A 22,471-nucleotide genomic window follows, 5' to 3' on the forward strand; every position below is an offset into this window, starting at 1 on the left:
TGTGCAATGAAAGTGATCGCTCCCGCGCCTTCATGTCACGATTATAGTCTGCTATTTGCTTCTTATTGATCAAATCCAGGCAATTGGCTGACGAAACCTTGATTAAAATTAATATTAAAAAATATATAATAACCACCAAAATCATTTCTGACCGACTCGCATCTTTGCCCTTTTCATAATCAGATGAAATGTAAAAATAACATTATAATATTTAATCATAAATTTGAAACAAAATGCATTATTTAATGGCTACAACAAGTATAGTAGGCTACAGTACAGATAAATGTCATGTCTGAGCGGGATTTGAGTGAACGTTGTTTTACCGGTGAGGGTTCATGAGTGGAGCGCGCTGGCATTGAGTGGATTATTGAGCTGAGCATCACACCGCTCCGCTATATTCATTATTGTCAGAACGCCCACGTATTCAAAAATGGTTGGGTTTAAATCGGGCTGGAGCTCATAATTACAGTTAATGTGTCAGGCCGGGTCAGGCTCGGACACAACGTACACAGGCTCGGGCTTGATTTTTTAAGCCCGATCTAAGCTCAAATAGTGTCTACTTGTATATCGCCCACCCCTATACTCTTATGTAACGCATCTCACCTGTATTGATGTTAATGGTGAAATGGCCCTGTTGGTTTCCCGATCTGATGTTGTAGTATATATCAGCGTTGGTGCCGATATCTTTACTCGCAGCGTAAACTTGTACCACTTCCGTACCCACTGCGACATCTTCAGGAAGCGTTGCCAGATAGTCCCTCCTCTCAAACACGGGCGGGTTGTCGTTAATGTCCATAACCGTAATAGTGATGTTCGCGAGAGAGGAAAGGTGAACGGGAACGCCTTGATCTGATGCACGGACCGTTATGTGGTACGAAGACTGGACCTCGCGGTCCAACAAACGCTCCAAAACCACAATCCCGGATGATTTATCAATGGAGAAGAATCCATCAGCCGAATCAACAAGGGAATAAACCACTTTACGATTAACACCTGCGAAATAAAACACATGCAGGTTTTATATCTACAAAACTGCACCAAAAGGACTTAGATTAACTTTGGTAGAAGTTATAAGCTAGTTAACTCTTTTACTATAAACTGTTAACTAAAAGGGTACATTTTTCATGCTGTCGAAACTCAAATGCATCAAAATAGCATGCTCTTACCAAGATCAGGGTCTATGGCTTGTATTCGGGTCAGCAGAGCTTTAGTGGCGGTGTTCTCGTAGACGCTAGTGGTGTAATGGGGCATGCTAAACATCGGCGGACTGTCATTCACGTCCAAGAGAACCACCATCACCTCAGCTTCACACCACAAACCGCCGCCGTCCGTCGCACGGGCAACCAGAGAGTACCGCGCAACCTTTTCACGGTCCAGCGCCATGGCTGTCCTCAGCTCGCCTGCAAGTGTGAGAAAGACACTTTAAGCAAACAGCAGCACCATAAACAGGACGTCTCTTTGAACCCGACGACTCACAAACCTGTGTGCGGATGTATGATGAAGTCTTCTGCTCCAGAACCGAACAGGGAAAACTGGATCTGTGCGTTTGAGCCGGCGTCAGCGTCTGTGGCTTTGACCTGGAGGATTTGCTTATTCAGGGGGACGTCTTCCGACACGGACACCGAATACATGGCCTAAACACACAAAAACACTCATTACATCAGCGTAACAAAACGCTTCTGAACATTGTAGGCACATTTAAACATCTAATTTACTCGTTTCTGGACATCATAGGTGCATTCAAACATTTTTGGCCATTCAAACACTCAATTTGATCATTTTTGGCAATCATATGCATTTTTGAACATCTGATTTGAACGTTTTTAGGAGCATAAAAGGTACATTCAAATGTTCACTTCAATCACTTTGGCCATTATAAGCACGTAAGGCCTTTCAGTGTGCCCATCATTGGTACGTCTGAACGTCTGAATCTTGTAGGCACATTTAAACACTTGCTTTGAACGTTTTTGCCCATCGCGAGTACATTCAAACATTCATTTCAATCATTTTTAGCCATTATAGGCACATAGAAACCTTTGATTTGATTGTTTATGTCCCATCACAAGTGCATGCAAACGTTTTTGTCCATCATAGTCACTTTCAAATGTTCAAGTCAAACATTTCTGGCCATCATATACTCATCAAATATGCATGCAAGCGTTTTTGGACCATTGCAGGCACATTTCAAACCTTCAATTAGATCATTTTTGGTCATTATAGGCTCATATAGTTTTTGTACATGATAATCAAACATTTTTAGCCATAGTGGGTAGATTCAAACGTTCAAAATGATCATTTCTGACCATCATACGCATGTTTGAACATCTGATTTGAACGCTTTTGGTCATCATAGGCGCATCACAGGAACATTTACACGTTCAATTCAATATTTGTTGGTCATTTTAGGCACATAGAAACATCTGATTGAAATGTTTTGGCTATCACAAGTCAATTTCTGGCCATCATATATACATTTGACATTTTTGGCCATCATATGTGCGTGGAAATGTTTTTGGACCATTGCAGGTACATTCAAATGTTCAGTTGGATCATTTTGGCCATTACAGGCATGTATGAACATCTGATTCGAAAATGTTTGGCCATCATAGGTGGATGCAAACATGCTTGGCCATCATAAGCACATTCAATTAGATCATTGTTTGGGTCATTATAGTTGTTTTATCATTTTTGGACATGATAGGGGCATTCAAACGTTTTTTTTTGGCCATAGTATGTAGATTCAAACGTTCACTTAGATCATTTCTGGCCATCATTTGCAAATGATCGTTTCAATTGTTTGAATATCTGATTTGATCTTTTTTGGCCATTGTAGGAATATTGAAACGTTCAATTCAATAATTTTTGGTCATTATATGCATGCATAAACATCTGATTTAATAGTTTTGGGCTATCATATGTGCATTAAAATATATTTGGCTAATATAGGAAACATTCAAACTTTAAATTTGATAATTATTGACCATTATAGGCACGCGTGAAGACCTAATATAATTGTTTTGGGCCATCGTGGGCACATTTGAATATCTAATTTGAACGTTTTGGCGATTATAGGTGCACTTAATACTTTGATTAGAAGTTTTGGGCAAGTAGGCACATTATACTGTAGTTCAAATACAACTATATACAGTACAAAAAACGTTAAATGTTTCATTCAAGTATGAACATTTCATTATTGATTTGCCCAAAAATTATGCATCTATAATGTTCAAAAATACTGCGTAGCTAGGCACCTCACTACGTTTTGAGACTTAGAACCTAAATGTCCCCTGCTAAACAGACTGACCTAATTTTCAGCATGACCTCATTTGAACAAGGTCATGTTTTATGCTTATAGATCATTTCCACTGAACTTATTGGCTTGCGTATGGACTCATTGGCTCCAAAAAAATATTCCTGGCTTTGGCTTGTAATCATTCATGTTTACCATGTAGGTTTGAAACTGTCAAGTGAACATGCTCCAAAAATGCACTAATTCGTTTTTTAACCAAATAAAAACAGCAGGGAAACCAACTCTGATGACTGCTACATGCTGACCCCAATTAACTTTTACCATGTAAAGCCTGACATATACACTATATTGGCAAAAGTGGGACACCCCTCCAAATAATTGAATTCAGGTGTTTCAATCACTTCCAAGGCCACAGGAGTATAAAATCAAGCACTTAGGCATGCATGCAGACTACTAAATATTCCACGGTCAACTGTTAGTGGTATTATAACAAATGTGTTATCAATTGGGAACAACAGCAACTCAGCCACGAAGTGGTAGGCCACTTAAAACCAGAGAGCAGGGTCAGCACATGCTGAGTGCGCAGAAGTCGGCAACTTTCTGCAGAGTCAATAGCTACAGACCTCCAAGCTTTGAATGACCTTCAGATTAGCTCAAGAACAGTGTGTAGAGCTTCATGGAGAGGGTTTCCATGGCTGAGCAGCTCATCCAAGCCTTACATCACAAGTGCAATGCAAAGCGTGGGATGCAGTGGGGTAAAGCACGCCACCACTGGACTCTAGAGCAGTGGAGACGTGTTCTCTGGAGTGACCAATCACGCTTCTCTGTCTGGCAATCCGATGAATGAGTTTGGGTTTGGTGGTTCGGAGCCAATGAGTCCATACGCAAGCCAATAAGTTCAGTGGAAATGATCTATAAGCATAAAACATGACCTTGTTCAAATGAGGTCACGCTGAAAATTAGGAGAACAGGACTTGCGTGACTGCATTGTGCCAAGTGGAGGGTAAAGTTTGGTGGAGGGGGTTATGGTGTGGGGTTGTTTTTCAGGGGTTGGGCTTGGCCCCTTAGTTCCAGTGAAATGAACACTTAATGCTTCAGCATACCAAGACATTTTGGACAATTTCATGCTCCCAACTTTGTGGGAACAGTTTGGGGATGGCCCCTTCCTGTTCCAACATGACTTGCACCAGTGCACAAAGCGTCGGTCCATAAAGACGTGGATGAGCGAGTTTGGTGTGGAGGAACTTGACTGGCCTGCACAGAGTCCTGACCTCAACCCGACAGAACACGTTTGGGATGAATTAGAGCGGAGACTGAGAGCCAGGCCTTCTCGTCCAACATCAGTGCCTGACCTCACAAATGTGCTTCTAGAAGAATGGTCAAAAATTCCCATAAACACACTCCTAAACCTTGTGGAGAGCTTTCCCAAAAAAAAGGGTGAGCCAAATCCATATTAAACCCTACGGAATGTCATTAAAGTTTATAAAGGCAGGCGTCCCAAAACTTTTGCCAATAGATATATACATTTAAAAATGCCGTTTTCATTTCAAAATGCTCCCTGTCCACACTAGTGTTTTCCAAAAGTTTCTCATCCACATTGAAACATATGAAAATGCTTGAATCACCTTCCTGCGCATGCATAAAACATACTAAAACAAAACTTTTCAAACAAAAACATATAAAATGTAAGTTGGCATATGTTTTTTTTTTTAAATATTATATTTGATACATCCGGCTTTAATGGCTTATATAGTATGACATAGTGAGAATATCGAACTCATCCTCGAGGAGGAAAAAACACCTACATTTTCTCCAAAGGCTCAAACTGAGCAAAAATATGCAATTTGGCGCAGATGCTGATATTTAAATGGCCAGAAAGTAAGATGCAAAACAATCATTGAGAGATCAGATAAATGACCAAATAAACGTTCCTCAAAAGTCTGATGGATGATATTTGATACATTAAATAAATAAATAAATAAATACATGATTCTTCTAAAAAAGATAACCAAGTAAACATAAGCAGATTCAGTCCAGTAAGTGTTCATTTTGAAATATAATTTTATTAAGTTAATCACAGTAAAACACCATGTGACCATGACCTGATATTTGTATAAATTACACTAAACGGCATTTTACTTGTTAAAAAAAGTATAAACTAACAGACGACAGTTTTGATCATGTTAAGGGCATGTCAAATATGATACCGTATTCTTTGCAGGGTTAAATGTTTTACTCACCGGGTCACAGACGGGGCTGTTGTCGTTGGTGTCCATGACCATGACCTCTACGGTTGCCATGGAAACGTACAGTCCGTCTGTCGCCGTGACATTGATAAGGTACCGGTCTTGTTCCTCACGGTCTAACGGTCGCTTAACGTACAGCTTCCACTCTCCCTGAACCAGACCCAGAGCGAACACGCCGCCTCTGTTCCCACCTACACACACACACACACACACACACACAGAGAAGAGATTACACCGGACGGTTAATCTCTCAATAGTCTGTGACAATTTAAGCAGCAATAAAATCCACTACCGATTGTAACACAACACACGCTCACTTCCAGGATTATCTGCACGTCTTAATAACCTCCATTAGTCCTCTCAGTGATGGCACGCTCATTAGTATGAATTGTAATAATCAGTTCTTTATATTCGCATTTAAATGATCAGCACTGCCATCAATTACATCCTCATAACAGCCTTCCTGATTTATCACACAGACTGCAGCCCTACCCGGCTCATTAGGACAGGTCATCTTTTAAACCTCAAGCAGACAGAGGTGGAAAGAGAGGAAAAACGAGAACGAGAGTTAAATGGAAACGACTCTATAATCAAAGCAGCCGCGTTGACAAGCATCCAATTACTGTACACTCATAGTACAAACACACGCTGCCTTATTCATCTAATAAAGAGTGTAATTTAACTCAGCTGGGGGCTGATAACGCAGAACAGCTTCTATCAAGAGATGCGTCAACAAAGGCCTGGACGCCTTCCGACTTCATTTCTCTCATCCCACGCTCTCGCTCACTGGGTTGAGGGACTGTTTAGCATGACTTCGACAAACTGCATGCTTTTTCTGTGCTTCATAAGCAATCGCTCGAAATCTTCTGCTGTGTGCAATGCAATATGGCGCAAATGTCACTGCATTATATGTCAAATATTAAAGTCTGCTCATGTTCACACACAGGTGTCCTACAGCAACCACAAGTGTCATTTATCATTTCACTGCAAAAAATGTTTTTCTTACTTCGTATTTTTTTACTTGTTTTCAGTCCATATATCTAAAATGTACTACAACCCCAAATCAGAAAAAGTTGGGACAGTATGGAAAACGCAAAAAAAAAAAAAAAAGAGGTGATTTCTCAATTTACTTTGACTTGTATTTCATTGCAGACAATATGAACACAAAATATTTCATGTTTTGTCTGGTCAACTTCATGTCATTTGTAAATATGCATCCTTTCCTGTCATTCAGACCTGCAACACATTTCAAAAAAAGTTGGGACAGTAAAGCATTTACCACTTTGTTATGTTGCCATTCCTTTTCACAACACTTAAAAGACGTTTAGGAACTGAAGACACCAAGTGATGAAGTGTTTCAGGTGTAATTTTGTCCCATTCTTCCTGCAAACAAGTCTTAAGGTGCATGGGCAACAGTACGGGGTCTTCGTTGGCTTCAAAATGCGCCACACATTCTCTTTTGGAGACAGGTCGGGACTGCAGGCAGGCCAGTCAAGTACCCGTACCCTCTTCCTCCGCAGCCAGGACTTTGTAATGTGTGCAGAATGTGGTTTTGCATTGTCTTGTTGAAATATGCATGGACGTCCCTGGAAAAGATGTCTTCTTGAAGGCAGCATATTATGCTCCAAAATCTCTATGTACTTTTCAGCATTAATGGTGCCTTCACAGAAGTGCAAGTTACATTTGCCAAGGGCACTGACACAACCCCATACCATGACAGACCCTGGCTTTTGGACTTGTTGCTGGTAACAGTCTGGATGAACAGCACTGAAATTCCTCCAGATTCCTTGAATCTTTTAATTATGTTATGCACTGTTGAATGTGAAATATCCAAATCTCTTCCTATCTTTCTTTGAGGAACATTGTTATTAAACATTTCTGTTTAGAACTTTTTCTGATTTGGGGTTGTAGATAAGTAAAATTACAAGATATTTTCTTTCTTGTTTTGTGGAAAAAAAAAAAATCTAAATGACTTGAGTTTTTGCTTAAAACAAGCGGTTTGGGACAGAAACAAGATTTCAATCAGAAACAAGAAAATTTTTCTTACCAAATTGGCAGATAATTTTGCTTGTTTTAAGTAAAAACTGACTAATTTTTTTTATTTTCCAGAAAACAAAAAAACTATCTAAATGTAATTTTACACCAATGAAAAACTGAACCTATGAACCACATTTGGAATTTTTAAAAATCACAGCTTCATCAGAATGATATGAAACTTGGTGACTTTTCTAGCATTAGGTATGTAAACACACAAACAAATTGAGGGCATGATTCGAGCATGCTAAGTGGTCGTAAAAAAATACTCCCACTTGTGCTCTTCGGTCAAAAATGACCACCATAGGAAATGAATGGGAAACGTGCAAAAACTCACAAAATTCACAGAAAAAAAATCTATATTTCTAACAAAAAAAAAATCTAAAAATTTAATATTCTCTAAATATATATTCAAATCCATCAACAAACAAAAAAATGATTAGATGTGTTCAAAACAGAAGTAGGGAATTCTCAAGCCTCTCCATAGAGACCTCTGATTTCTTAAATAATTCCCAAAGAGGGCGCTAATCTGCCTTAAATAAATATATATATTTTGAAGGCCTAGTCTCTTTTTTAACCTGAAATACTCCAATAATAATAATAATAATAATAATAAAAATGTGTATAATTTTCAATGGCAAAAATAGATCATAATTATTGCATAAATATTAAAAAATACCATCAAATCATCTCAAAATACAAAATTAAAAAGAAAAAATATTATTGAAGAAAAATAAATTGCATTGGTTTTACTGGGGTGGAGGAAGTTAAATTTTTAAGTGTCCGGTCACTTATGACCCGGAAGACAACCAATGCAACCCCTAAACGAAGAGCACCAGAGGGTTAAATAAGTTTGGTTTTAGTTAGTTATTTGATGCTAAAATAACTAAACACGGGGGTGTGACGTCATGATTGACAGCTAAGATTGACGCAAAGTAGTCACTGAGGCACCAACAGACTTTTTTCAGGAGGAGATTTGAGCTTTAGCTTTAATTTCTACATTTCCATAACTGTTTATTTCACACCGACATAATGAGTTGTTCTGCTGTAAACTGCGGGAGTGTGGGCGGGGTTTTGATATTGCGGCTCTACTTCCTGCTCTCTACTTTGCAGACTCAGGTCCCAAATCAGCACAAGATGTCAGTGGCAAATTTCTAGGGAACAGACACAGTCTTTATGGCAGGTTCGAAAATCAACTATATATAAATATATACACAAATGCATAAAATACTTCTCTAAAACAGCATATTTATAATTTCTTGCTAAGCAGTTCAATTGAACTGATGTGTTTAAAGTGTTTAACGTCAGTTCTGGTCGATTAGTGTTTCTGTAGTGAACTTTCACCTTTACCAGACAGCAAAATGAAGAGCTATTTAACGGCTGTTAAATCTTAGCTGTTACGGCGGGGATATTCTGCACTGCTGTTAAAATGAGATACACACTCTTGCTGGTCTAACACGGTTTAGGATATCCTTTATGAACCCTTAAACGACTTTCAGGAGATAATCTCTAAATAAAAGTTCAAATGATCTAATTAACAACCATAGAGTAACTGTTTAATGTTTAATTGCTCTGTGCTCTGTTGAACACAGCAGTAAAATACCCTGAGAGGTGAATTTACCCACAATGATCTCATTTCCTTAGGAGAGTAAAGAAGGGTAGCTCAAATCTGTTTGTATATTTGCCTCTTTCTTTCCCTCTGGTGTGTATCATGATACGGTGTGCAGTTCTTTGTACCAGTTTGTGCCGCTGGGCTGTGAGAAGTGTATTAGAGTCTGCTTGACCTTTGAGTTTGTCTCGAACTAGAGGATTTAAACGTTATGAAAGTGTGGACTGTAGGGAAGGAGACAGGCGAAGAGGGTCTGAGAGAGAAAGAGAGAGAGAAGGAAAGAGACCCATTCTCAGTAGAACACATACCAACTACACAATGGCTTGTGTCACAAAGTTTACTTTAGTTTACATGCTGTGGGCTATGATTTAATTAAAGGGATGGTTCACTTAAATATTTAAATCAAAACGTGTATGATTCACTCTGAAGGCTGAATTCTCTGCCATCCAAATACAATGAAAAGGGATCTTTTAGGCTTCAAAAATATATATAGTATTATGTGTGTGCGTTTACATAAATATATTTTTGACTTGTTATTATTTACTTACAGTTTTTTTCCAATTGCTAACACACTAAAATGACAGAGGGGGGTAGACCTGGAGTAGGACGTGGACAAAGAAGACGGGGACCAAGTTTATCAGATGCGATTCGCGCAACCTTGGTTGACCATGAGTACTGAGTACCCATGGGTTGACATTGAGAGAGGCTGGACAGAGAGTTCAGCACAACCTCAACAGATATAAAAATCTGATTGAAAAAAAACTGTAAACGAAGATATTGAAAAAAATATTGCACAACCACCAAATAAGTGGTGATGTGCACTTAGTAGGTTATGTAAATCACCATTAAACAGAAGAAGAAGGAGGAAGTAGATTGGTGTGCTTTTTCTTAGCGTCTGTTTCCATGGTGACTCGTCGATTCGTTGCTCTGTTGAGGATGCCTTGTCTGTTCACGGTTAACATACCAGTTGTCTGAACTTAATCGCGTTTTTGGAATCAGCATACCTCGTGTAAGCAGGGTTTGGGTTTGTTTGGTCAATATATTCATATACTTAACTTTACTATAACAAATCTCTGATTATATCAAACCCAGATTATATCATTAGAAAAGTAGAAATTTTACAAGTGTTTAAGATTGAGATGAGCAGTGTGTAAATGAATCAAACAGAATCAGATTGTATGAACCATGTGTGTGCCATACGGTGTCAAAATTGGATTTTGTTCAATTAAGTTTTGAAAGAAGTGTTTCATTTTGTAAAAGAACTGAGGAGTTCTGCTATTTGTGTGTGTGGATGTGTGAATTGTTTTTATATATATATATATATATATATATATATATATATATATATATATATATATATATATATATATATATATATATATATATATATATATATATATATATATATATATATATATATATATATATATATATATATAAAAATATATATATATATATATATAAAAAATATATATATATATATATATATATATATATATATATATATATATATATATATATATATAAAAAATATATATATATATATATAAAAAAAAATATATATATATATATATATATATATTTAGACATGACAGATAAGTCAATATTCAGTAAACAATGCATGGTACAACACAAACAACAGTTAGCCAAGAATTAGCAACTAAACTGCTTGTGCCACACACTTTAGTTTCAGTGCTGTGTGCAGCATTTTAGTTAAGAGTCAGAGCCTGTGTGTGTGTGTGTGTGTGTGTGTGTGTGTGTGTGTGTGTGTGTGTGTGTGTGTGTGTGTGTGTGTGTGTGTGTGTGTGGTGAGTGGTAAATCTAGTTTAAAATACTGCTCCTGCTGGTGGCAGCACAGTCTAAATCATGATCACAGCATAAAGGTTGAGCTTAATCGAAATTCTGTTCAGGCCAAGAAGTGTGTTTCTGTGTTTGTGTGCATGTGTGTGTGTATGTGAAAAAACATGAATTATAGAACAAGGCAGCTCCCTAATTCAATGTTATGAGTTTTTGAGCGCCTAATTTACAAGTGTGTGCTGCTTAGGAGCATGTGCAAGGTGTGTATGTGCGTGATTGTGTGCGCAATCTGTTTCTTGTCACCAAGCAAGGTGTTCTACACTGCCTGAATATAAAAGTATATTTAAAGCTGGCTGAGCTAGATGCTGATAAGGAGGAGGTTTATATTTGCCCTTTTGAAAGACGCTATCCACCTAAACTACTGCTTTCGGAAATGTCACTGTATTATGTTTTGTGAAGTGAAGTGATGCGCTTGCCTATCGCAAATCCGCACCAGTATAATTTGCATGCAGTTGCATCACAGCTTTAATAAAATCCTTATAAAACGAGTGTGGTTTTGCTCTCCAGCAAAAAGTATGTCTGCGTCCTCCCACGAAATCCAGCTCGTAGCCCTAGAGCGAATAATCCATTATCAGGGAAGGATGAATGAGGTGTAATTACTGCGGACTTCTGACATTCCATAATAGCGTTGTTCTACATTATGCTTACATGCAGAACAGGGCTTCAGAAAAATAGGTTTAGATTGAGAGCACGCACACGCACACACGCACGCATGCACATTAAGAACATGATTTTCCAAAAGTTCTTACCTGTAATATGATAGGTGACTTGTCTGTTTCCAGGTGAGCTGTCATTGTCCCGTGTGTTAAGTACTGCCACCACTTCACCAGGTGCATCACTCTCACGTACGCTTCCGAAGTAACGGGGCTGAAGAAACTGCGGTGTGTTGTCATTGGAGTCGCTCACTGCTATAGTTATAGTAGTTGAGGACGACTGGCTAGCAGGATCTCCTAGGTCAAATGCCCAGACTGTAAGACTGTGGGCTGGGCTCTGTTCATGGTCCAGCCCCTTCAGTGTTGATATCCAACCAGAGCTACTGTCAATTGTAAAGTAGGCACCATGTTCTTCAATGTCCTCACCGCCAGAGCCGCCGAGCAACCCAGGTGGAGCGAGACTATACGTCACCTGACCATTAGCTGCCCAATCAGGATCCAAAGCTCGCACTTGAAGAATCCTAGTTCCAGGAGAAAGACCCTCAGTGACTGATGCTTCATAGGTATCAGACTCAAATGCAGGTTTGTTATCATTGACATCTTGTACTTTGACCTCCACATCCACAGCCGAAACAGCGTCCAACCGTCCCTGCTGCAACATTGCAATCACTTTAAAATGATAGGCCTGTGTCAGCTCTCGGTCCAGTGCTTTGTCTAGTTTGATCATGCCATTTTCTTTGTCTACCACAAACACTCCATCACTGTTACTCTCTGGAGTCTGTCCGATCACCGCTGAGAAGCTTACTGGTAAGGAAGAGTGGCTAGTCGAGGTGTGTAGATGCACCGCTCCCAGCAAGGAACCAATGGGCATGTCCTCTGGCACAGTAAAGGAGAATTGTGGTTGGCTGAAGGAAGGTATGTGGGCATCGGCGGACAAAACATGTATGTAGACGGACACAAGGGAATGTCTAACAGGTGCACCTCCATCAGAGGCTTTAACGAAAAAGGACAGTACAGACCCACGCAAAGAGGCAAAGTTCCCTTTGGTGACAACCCAGCCACTGTCCGGGTCGATATCCAGAAGTTCAGTAACCTGCAGGCTGGCCTCACTGTACAGACTGTAGCTCACTTGTCCGTTGGCACCTTGATCTACATCCCAAGCTTGCACTTGCATCACAAGGGTACCTGGTTCAACCTCAGATCGCACGCTTGCGTGGTACTCTGAGGAGCCAAACAGTGGAGTGTTGTCGTTCTCGTCAAGTACAGTGACCCGGACACTGCAATATCCAGATCGGCCACCTGCATCCACAGCCGCAATGGACAGCACCATCTCACTTCTTTCTTCCCGGTCCAGACGTTCAAGAGTCGTAATTTGTCCACTGCCATCAATACTGAACAAGTCTCGAGCAGCATCTGAGAGCAGCACATACCTCACGTCCCCAAACGGCCCAGGATCAGCATCTTGCGCCCTGATCACGATGACCTTTGATCCCGCTGGCGCATTCTCCCGCACATCAGCCTCGTACATACCTTGGGTGAACTGGGGGGCGTGCAGATTAGCTCGCTCTACTCTAACATGCACTTGCGCCGTACTGGTGAAGACACCGTCTGAAACGCTTACGTTCAAGGTGATGGCGGAAGGTATGCGCTGCATGCGTCGCTGGCCACTCAGGGTGAGGACACCGGAGGCGGCATCTAGCTCAAACAGCATCCTTTCGTTTCCAGACACCAGGCCATACTGCAAGCGCTCTGCGTCTGAGCGGTCTGCGTCAGAGGCCTGTACGCATGTAACAAAGTGCCCTTTGGGTGCCAGCTCATTGATTGAGGCTTCATATAGCAGTTGGTTAAACACTGGAGCATTGTCGTTGGTGTCCGTGACATCAACTGTGACCCACACTTCGCTGCTCAATGGGGGAAAGCCATTATCTGTTGCCTTGACAAGAAACACATAACGCTCGATAGTCTCATGGTCCAGGGAGCGAGCGGTCAGAATTAAACCACTACTGCTGTCAATGTGGAAGTGGTCAGTGCTGTTGGTACGGTCTGGAATGATTTGGTACCGTATAGCTGCGTTTTTCTTGGAGTCGCTGTCTGTTGCGAGCACCTGCAAGGCTGCAGTGCCAATCATGGCAGATTCTGAAATGACGGCTTTGTACGAGGGCCGCTCAAACACTGGAGGGTTGTCATTGACATCCAAAACAGTAACTTCAACATCCACTTCTGCACGAGCACCTGTGAGGCAGTCCGTTGCTCTAACGATGAGTCTGTGGGCAGGGCTGGTCTCATAGTCCAGGGCAGCGATGACACTAATGACCCCTGTGTCAAATCCAATGGAGAAGAGCGTTCCAGGGTCACCGTGCTTGATTGTGTAAAGGACACTCTGGCCTTCAGGGCTGCTGGCGTTTATTCCCAGAATTGGAGTCCATACTGGTACATCTTCGCTCACTTTTACCGAGTAAAATGGTCGGTCGAAAACTGGCATTGCTCTGTTTACCACTGTAACAGGAAAGGTGACTGAAGAGGACAGAGGTGGTGTTCCCATGTCACGAGCGAACACCAGAACCTGATATTCCACACTGGAGAGATCAGCTTCGAAAGCTCTCCGTAAGCGGAGCTCGCCACTCACACGGTCCATCTCGAAATGTCCCAGTTCATCCTGTAGAAAGTAGCTGACCTCTCCATTTTGTCCTTTGTCCCGGTCCACTGCCTTCACTCGAAATATTGCCGTCCCAGGCCCCGCTTCTACTTGCACAGCAGCATAGTATGGCAATCCAACAAAAACGGGAGCATTGTCGTTGACGTCGGTGACTTGAACTCGGACCAGCGCCCGTGCAACACGGAGACGATCTTCCTCACGACCCGCTTGTACCAAAAGTCCATATTCCTCCTTCTCCTCCCTGTCCAACGGGACTCCAACAGTTTCAATGGCCCCGGAAGTTGGCCTGATGCGAAATTTCCCACCTGCATTCAGCAAAGTATAGCGCAGTGGTTCATTCAACTTGTTCCCTAGTGCCGTAACCACAGCAACTGTTGTTATGTTTCCATTGTTCTCCTCAATGTTTGAATTGTAGACATTTTGAGTAAAAGCCAGCCCACTGTCCAGAGCCTCATGTACCAGGACGGTAACCAGAGCAGTGCTAGAGAAGCGTCCGTCTGAAACACGGATGTTAAAGCGAAATCGTTCTTTGCTAAATGTACTGTTTCTCACAGTCAACAGTCCAGAGCTTGGCTCAATGCTGAAATGCTCTAAGCTGCCGTCTGTCAATGAGTAGGTGAGCTCTGATTGGCCATTACCATCAGGATCAGTCGCAAGAACTTGCAGGGCTTCTACACCTTCATAAGTTGGGAGCAGAAGGACAGCTTCATAGGAATCCTGGGAAAATTTAGGCGGACAGTCGTTAACATCTTGCACCTCAATAGTCACTTCTGCAGGCCGCTCAGCTGAGAGCTGAGGATGCCCACTGTCTCGGACGTTAACATGGAAACGGAATGTAGGTGTGGTTTCATGGTCAAGCTGAGCAATTGTCCTTATGGATCCAGTCCCGGCATCTACTGCAAAGAAGCGCCTGGCCGATTCTTCCATGATCTGGTACACTAACAGGGCATTATGGTTGCGGTCAGCGTCGGTTGCTCGTATAACCAGTGGTTGTCCATTGTCACTTTGCACAACACTGTTAAGCCCAGCACCTTCACTGATACTTCCATGGTAATGCAGCTGTTGGAACACTGGTGCGTTGTCGTTTTGATCGAGAACTGTAACTGTTATTGTAGCATTTGAGGCCTGTCCAGCCATGTTGCTTGCAGTGACTGTCAGCACGTAGGAAGAAATGGTCTCAAAGTCCAGTGATTTTTGTGTAGTGATCACTCCACTGTACTGGTTGATGCGGAATGTCCTATGACCATTGCCGTGGCGAATGTCGTAGGTAAGGGTGGACAGACTTAGAGCGTTCACTGTGATGACTGAAGCTCCTATGGCAACACCTTCTGAAATCTCCGCCTGATATTCACTTTGGGGAAACTTGGGACCAGCGTTATCGGACAAGGTGACTGCGATGCGGACGACAGCTGTTGATGATAATGCTGGAGAACCATTATCAGTTGCTTTGACAGACAAGACGTAGTGACCAATGTTTGACAGGTCCAGCTCCCGAGCCAATGAGATGATGCCCAAAACAGGATCAATCCGGAATGTGTTCCCTGTGTTCCCTAAATAAAAAAAAGAGAAAAAAAGAATATTAGAAAAATAAGATCTAACTCTAGAAAAATGGTAATATGGAAAATACGTTGTGACAAAAAACTAAAGAACTAAACAAAATCAAATCTATTTTTCAGCTTCTTCAAAAATTGATCCATGTATGCTGGCTTTTCTTTCACGGTCCAACTTTTTAGTTGGTAAAGAAATTCATACGTTTCATAAATCTATGCTTACTGGTCCAAGTCTTTATACTCTTGGGCACAGAATAATACAAGAAAAAAAAAAGATAATAGTAATTGGTAAAGTCATATGTAAACACAATTTACAATTATCCAATTTATCATGAGACACAAGACAAATTGAGTTAAGTGTGTCCGTTCAGTGAAGTGTGTCCAGACTTTGGTAGTGTATGCGTGCGTGTGCATACCTGAGTCGACGCTGTAACTAATTTGTGCATTCTGGCCCTTGTCCTTATCGAGTGCAGTCACAGTGAGGACAGCCGATCCCAGTGCAGCCGATTCATACACCTGTCCATCATACATCACCATGGTGAAAAGAGGGGCGTGGTCATTCACATCCTCTACACCAATCAGGACACGAGCAAGGCTACGTCTATATGGGAACTCTTGATCTTTCACCTAGTATGGAAAACAATGAAGAAGAAAGCAAAAAGAAATGAAGAGAGGTTTGAAACAAAAATGATTCCCTGTCTGAGACAGATAGCAATATCCAACACAAACAAAGAGCAGTACACACACACACACACACACACACACACACACACACACACACACACACAGAGGCAACTCAAACTCAAACTCGCTCACTGCCAGACGGAGTGGATAACATCTCTCTCTGGATTATAATAACAAATTTCATCTGTTTGCAGGCAGCAGGAATATCCATGTGCTTATTAGATATGACACTCACTGTCTCTCACCCTCGTCAGGGGAGTGTGGAAACAAGGAGTGATACAGATCAGATCAATAATTAGATCACAGTGGAGGAACGACACAGGTGCAGACGACATTAAACTAGTGACGGCTGCCAAAGCAAAAGGAGCAATCTCCTGTTCCTGTCATACCTGCACTCAAGCATGGAGAGCAGGAAAGAGAGAGAGAGAGGAGGGAGGCACACTAATCAAATACCTCTCCTGTTTTATCTATTGAGAGTTACATTGTTCTCTCTAAAATAAACAAAATAAATTAAATTAAATAAAAAATAAATTAAATTAAATTAAATAAGATGAAAAAATAATAATAAATAAAATAATAATAATAAACAAAAACTAAATTAAAAATAAATTCAATTCAATTAAATAAGATGAAAAAAAATCAAAATAAAAAAATAAATTAAATTAAAAATAAATTCAATTAAATAAGATGAAAAAATAATAATAAATTAAATAATAATAATAAACAAATAAACTACATAAAAAATAAATTAAATTAAATAAGATGAAAATAAAAATAAATAAATAAACAAATAAATTAAATTAAATAAGATGAAAAAATAATAATAAACAAAATAATAAAAAAAAAACAAATAAATTAAATTAAATAAATTTAAAATAAATTAAATTAAATTAAATTAAATAAGATGAATAAATAATAATAAATAAAATAATAATAATAAACAAACACTAAATTAAAAATAAATTCAATTCAATTAAATAAGATGAAAAAATAAAAAAATAAAAAAATAAATTAAATTAAAAATAAATTCAATTAAATAAGATGAAAAAATAATAATAAATTAAATAATAATAATAAACAAATAAACTAAATAAAAAATAAATTAAATTAAATTAAATAAGATGAAAAAATAAATAAATAAATAAACAAATAAATTTAATTAAATAAATTTAAAATAAATTTAATTAAATAAGATGAAAAAATAATAATAAACAAAATAATAAAAATAAACAAATAAATTAAATTAAATAAATTTAAAATAAATTAAATTAAATTAAATAAGATGAATAAATTAAAAAAAATAAAAAAATTAAATTAAATGGTTATATATATATATATATATATATATATATATATATATATATATATATATATATATATATATATATATATATATATATATATATATATATATATATATATATATATATATATATATATATATATATATATATATATATATATATATATATTATTATTATTTCATATATATATTATTTTATTAATCTATGAGGCTGCTTATTGGTCCAAGTCTTTATATTTTTTAAAACTGATTCATTAAAGAAAGTCATTAATGTCACCATAACTCTATATCTATAATATCTATGTGATTATGAAGAAAGCTTTGTCTGAATTACCATGATGGTGAGGATGTGCTGGGTCCGGCTCTCGTGGTCCAGTCTGCGAGCCGTGTAGATGATTCCGCTGTTAGAGTCGATGCGGAAGAGGCGCAGGCTGCTGGGGTCAACGCTGCTCTGGAGGCTAAAGGTCAAACGGTGACGCTCGTCGCGGTCAGACGCCAACACTTGAACCACCTCCGTATCCGGGGGCGTGTCCTCTGTGATTATGATGTCATAGGTGGGCTGGGAAAAAATGGGCGGGTTGTCGTTGTTGTCCAAAACAGTAATGTGGATCTGTAAAACAAAAAAAAGGAAGTCAACATGAAATATAGTGCAACAGCTGTAGGGAGGGAAGGAGCCACAATACCATATGAAGCACTGCGAACAGCATAATCAAAAACAATGGAAAAATATAAAACTACTCATTTATGAATGTTGATTATATGTATAAAAACAATATACTTTAAGTTTATTGCAAAATATCAAAATACACACAGACACAGACACACACATATTAGTGCCGTCAAAAGATTAATCGTGATTAATCGTATCTAAAATAAAAGTTTGAATAATATAAGTGTACTGTGTATAATTACTATGTATATTTGAATGCACACACATGTATATAATTAAGAAACATTTGTAGTATATATATTTTTCCACTCTCTGATTGGTGTAATTTTCTGTACAGCATCATGGGTAATGTAGTTTTTCACTAAGAATTCCGCTGTCAAACAAGATTATTATAAAAAAAATAAGCTGAAATAATGCGGACTATCAGCTCCAGCAGAATCAACTACACCTGAAAATAAATATGTCGAAAATAAATATGAAATACTACATCCAAATATGAATACTACAATAGTATAGAAATCATACTAAAATAACACTTCTACATACACATTCATGGTCATATTAAGAATGATTCACCAAAAAATCCTTTCATTTGAAAATGCCATATTGTGCAAGTTTGACCACATCTAAGCATTTTATATCAACTGATGAGTTTGCAAAATGTTTACATTATTTATTTTCTCTACAAGTCTGAAATGAACTTAATGAAAGTCACATGACTTGTACACGCACGCACCATAAGTGTCTGAACAAATCGAAGGTGAATGCTGAATGCTGAAATGGAAACAAATGGTCTGACGCAAGTACTGAGTTGTCGCTAACTTGTATTAATAGCCACAACAGTCGGCGGCGCACGCAGTTGTGTGTGTCTGTGATCGAATCGTATTGGCTGATCTAATTATAAAGTAATAACAGACGTGTACTTCCGTCTCACACTCGCCCTTGCGGAGACACGCTGAGATCCATCTGTGTGTGTGTTTCGCAGACCGTGAATGAACGTGTATTTGTGTATGAAAGTGAGTGAGAGATGGTGCTTTCTAAATAGAGAACAAGTCTTAGAAAAGAACACAATTGCTTTCATCTTTTCTTTTCCATTTGTCCCTTCTCTGACCCTCCGTCCGGCACTCTTTGTTGGTGTGTATTTTTAATTGAGGTTATTTGCATGTAACTGAGTGTGTGTCCGCAAAGTGTTGTTTAACACGCAGTTGACTGAATTGAAATGAGTAATCTTTTGTGTTTACGTTCTTGTGCATGAGTGTGTATATGTTAATTTACTTTGTATATATAGTGATTAAATAAACTGAATTAATGTGACAGCGCTTCCTGTCTCCCCCCCCAACCCCAAACACTGCGGCAGATTCTACTCTGGATCGATCATTCATTTTTCCTCACTCTCACACATTTTTCCTTTCGGGATGGATCGTGTCCTTTAAACTCTGACCTTCATGCACATATTACACCGCGAAGCCTCGTATCCATGGCAACGAAGCTATCAATCCGATGGGATTCAGAGATAGGCAATCTGAACGATGACAGACGCTATCAATCAAACCCTCACTATCAAACATCAGCATCAATCATGGACTAAACAGCTGCTGTCAAGCAGACAAACACTGCTTGACAAAACAAAAAAACTAAACCTAGTGAGCACATCAAAAGTGCCTAAAAGATAGGGAGAAACACGATGCTGCCTTTTGAGTATCTAGTGGAGAAATGTTGATTATATGTTAATGAATATAAATATGTTAATATTAATAAATATAAATAAAATTATTCATTATATCAACACAATATTAATATAAAATATTGGCATCTGAGTAGAGACCAATGCTGATTATAAATATTAATTATTATAAACATAAACATTAACATACATAAAATATTAATTATATTAATATATAATAATTATATCAAATATTGGTATATGAGCAGAGAGACTTGCTGACTATAAATACTAATTAATATAAATACATTAATATGAATTAAATAAAATATTAAATATATATTTACAATAGTAATATAACATATTTGTATGTGAGTAGAGATCAATGCTGATTATAGCTAAATATTAATATAAATACATTCATATTAATTATATGAAATATGAAATATATATTCACACTAGTAATATAACATATTGGTAAATGAGTAGATATCAATGCTGATTATAAATATTAATAATTCACATAAATAAAATATTAATTATATGAATATATAATAATATAAAATATTGGTGTATGAGCAGAGATACTTGCTGACTATATGAATTTAAATGCATTAATAGGAATTAAATTAAATATTAAATATATATATTCACAATAGTAATATAACATATTGGTGTATGAAAGGAGAGACATGCTGACTATAAATATTAATTAATATAAATATATTAATATTAATTATATAAATAAACTATTGCTTATATTAACACAATATTAATATAAAATATTGGCATATGAGTAGAGAGCAATTAATTAATTAATATAAAAAAACATTTATATAAATACAATACTAATTATATCATTATTATGCAATAATAATAATAATGTAAAATATTGGTGTATGAGAGGAGAGACATGCTGATTATAATTAATAATTAATATAAGTATATAAGTAGTAAGTAATATAAATATCTAAATATGAATTACATATAGAAATATGAATACAAAATATGAATATAAAATATTGGCACGACGAGAAATGCTGAATAGAAATATTAATTATTATAAACATGAATATAAATAAAATATTAAGTATATTTATGTATAATAATAATATAAAATATGGTGTATGAGCGACTGAGTGGAGAGACTTGCTGACTATAAATGTTGAATAATTGATAAATACATATGAGTAGACATCAATGTGGATTATAAATATTAATTCATATACATATATATTAACATTAATATAAATAAAATATAAATTACATTAATATAGAATACCGGTATATTATAATAATAATAATATAAAATATAGATGTATGAGAGGAGAGACATGCTCATTATAAATAATAATGAATACATTAATATTAATTATATAAATAAAGTATTACTTATATTAACACAATATGAATATAAAATATTGGCATATGAGTAGAGAGCAATGGTGATTATAAATATGAATTAATATAAATAAAATGAATTATATTATTATGCAACAAATAATAATATCAAATACTGGTGTATGAGAGGAGAGACATGCTGATTATAAATAATTAATATATACATAAGTAGTAATTAATATAAATACCTAAATATAAATTTTATATAGAAATATTAATACAAAATATGAATATAAAATATTGGCATAACGAGAAATGCTGATAATAAATATTATTTATAAGAATTTATAATATTACTATAAAATATTAGTGTATGAGTGGAGAGAAATGCTGATTATATGCTGATTATATATATATATATATTATATATATGATTATATATATTTATATAAATTAAACATACTAGTATCATGTTGTTGGAGCAGAGCTTTGTGAGTATCTTAAGTGTGTTTGTGTCTGTGAAAGTGTAATTGTTTTTATTTGTTTGTGTGTGTGTGTGTGTGTGTGTGTGTGTTTACCTGAGTGTACGCTATATTAGTCCCATCTGTCACCTCCACAGTGAGGTTGTAAAACGATCGCTGCTCGGCGTCCAGAGGTTTAGCGATGACGATAGTGCCCACACCTTTCTCAACGTCAAACATACTGTCCACGTCCCCTCCTTACACGAAAAGAGAAAACATGATTAAACACAAGAACTCTCCATATGTTACAGATACGTCCCCCACACACACACACAATACTGTACACATATATCACACACACAGGTTCAAATTCACACCGCTGCAATACTCATGTACACCAAATGGGGGCGCTACAGGGTTTTAAAGTGCAAAACATAAGTAGGATGGGATTTCCTCATTATACCTACACACACACGCACACTCACAGCAAACAC

General features: G+C 37.5%; 1 protein-coding gene across 1 annotated transcript in view; it reads right to left on the reverse strand.

Moving 5' to 3' along the window:
- fat3a (FAT atypical cadherin 3a) overlaps nt 1-22,471 on the reverse strand; it is a gene marked incomplete at both ends in the record, with an annotated part of 119,383 nt that overhangs the window by 43,611 nt on the left and 53,301 nt on the right. The window contains 8 exons of the mRNA XM_079823621.1: nt 604-993; nt 1,167-1,400; nt 1,481-1,634; nt 5,491-5,687; nt 11,746-15,855; nt 16,272-16,482; nt 18,177-18,452; nt 22,095-22,234. Of these exons, the coding sequence (XP_079679747.1) occupies nt 604-993; nt 1,167-1,400; nt 1,481-1,634; nt 5,491-5,687; nt 11,746-15,855; nt 16,272-16,482; nt 18,177-18,452; nt 22,095-22,234 (5,712 nt within the window). The remainder of the gene's footprint in view (nt 1-603; nt 994-1,166; nt 1,401-1,480; nt 1,635-5,490; nt 5,688-11,745; nt 15,856-16,271; nt 16,483-18,176; nt 18,453-22,094; nt 22,235-22,471) is intronic.

This window comes from Gobio gobio (genome assembly GCF_949357685.1).
Source record: "Gobio gobio genome assembly, chromosome: 8".
Taxonomy (NCBI): Eukaryota; Metazoa; Chordata; class Actinopteri; order Cypriniformes; family Gobionidae; genus Gobio; species Gobio gobio.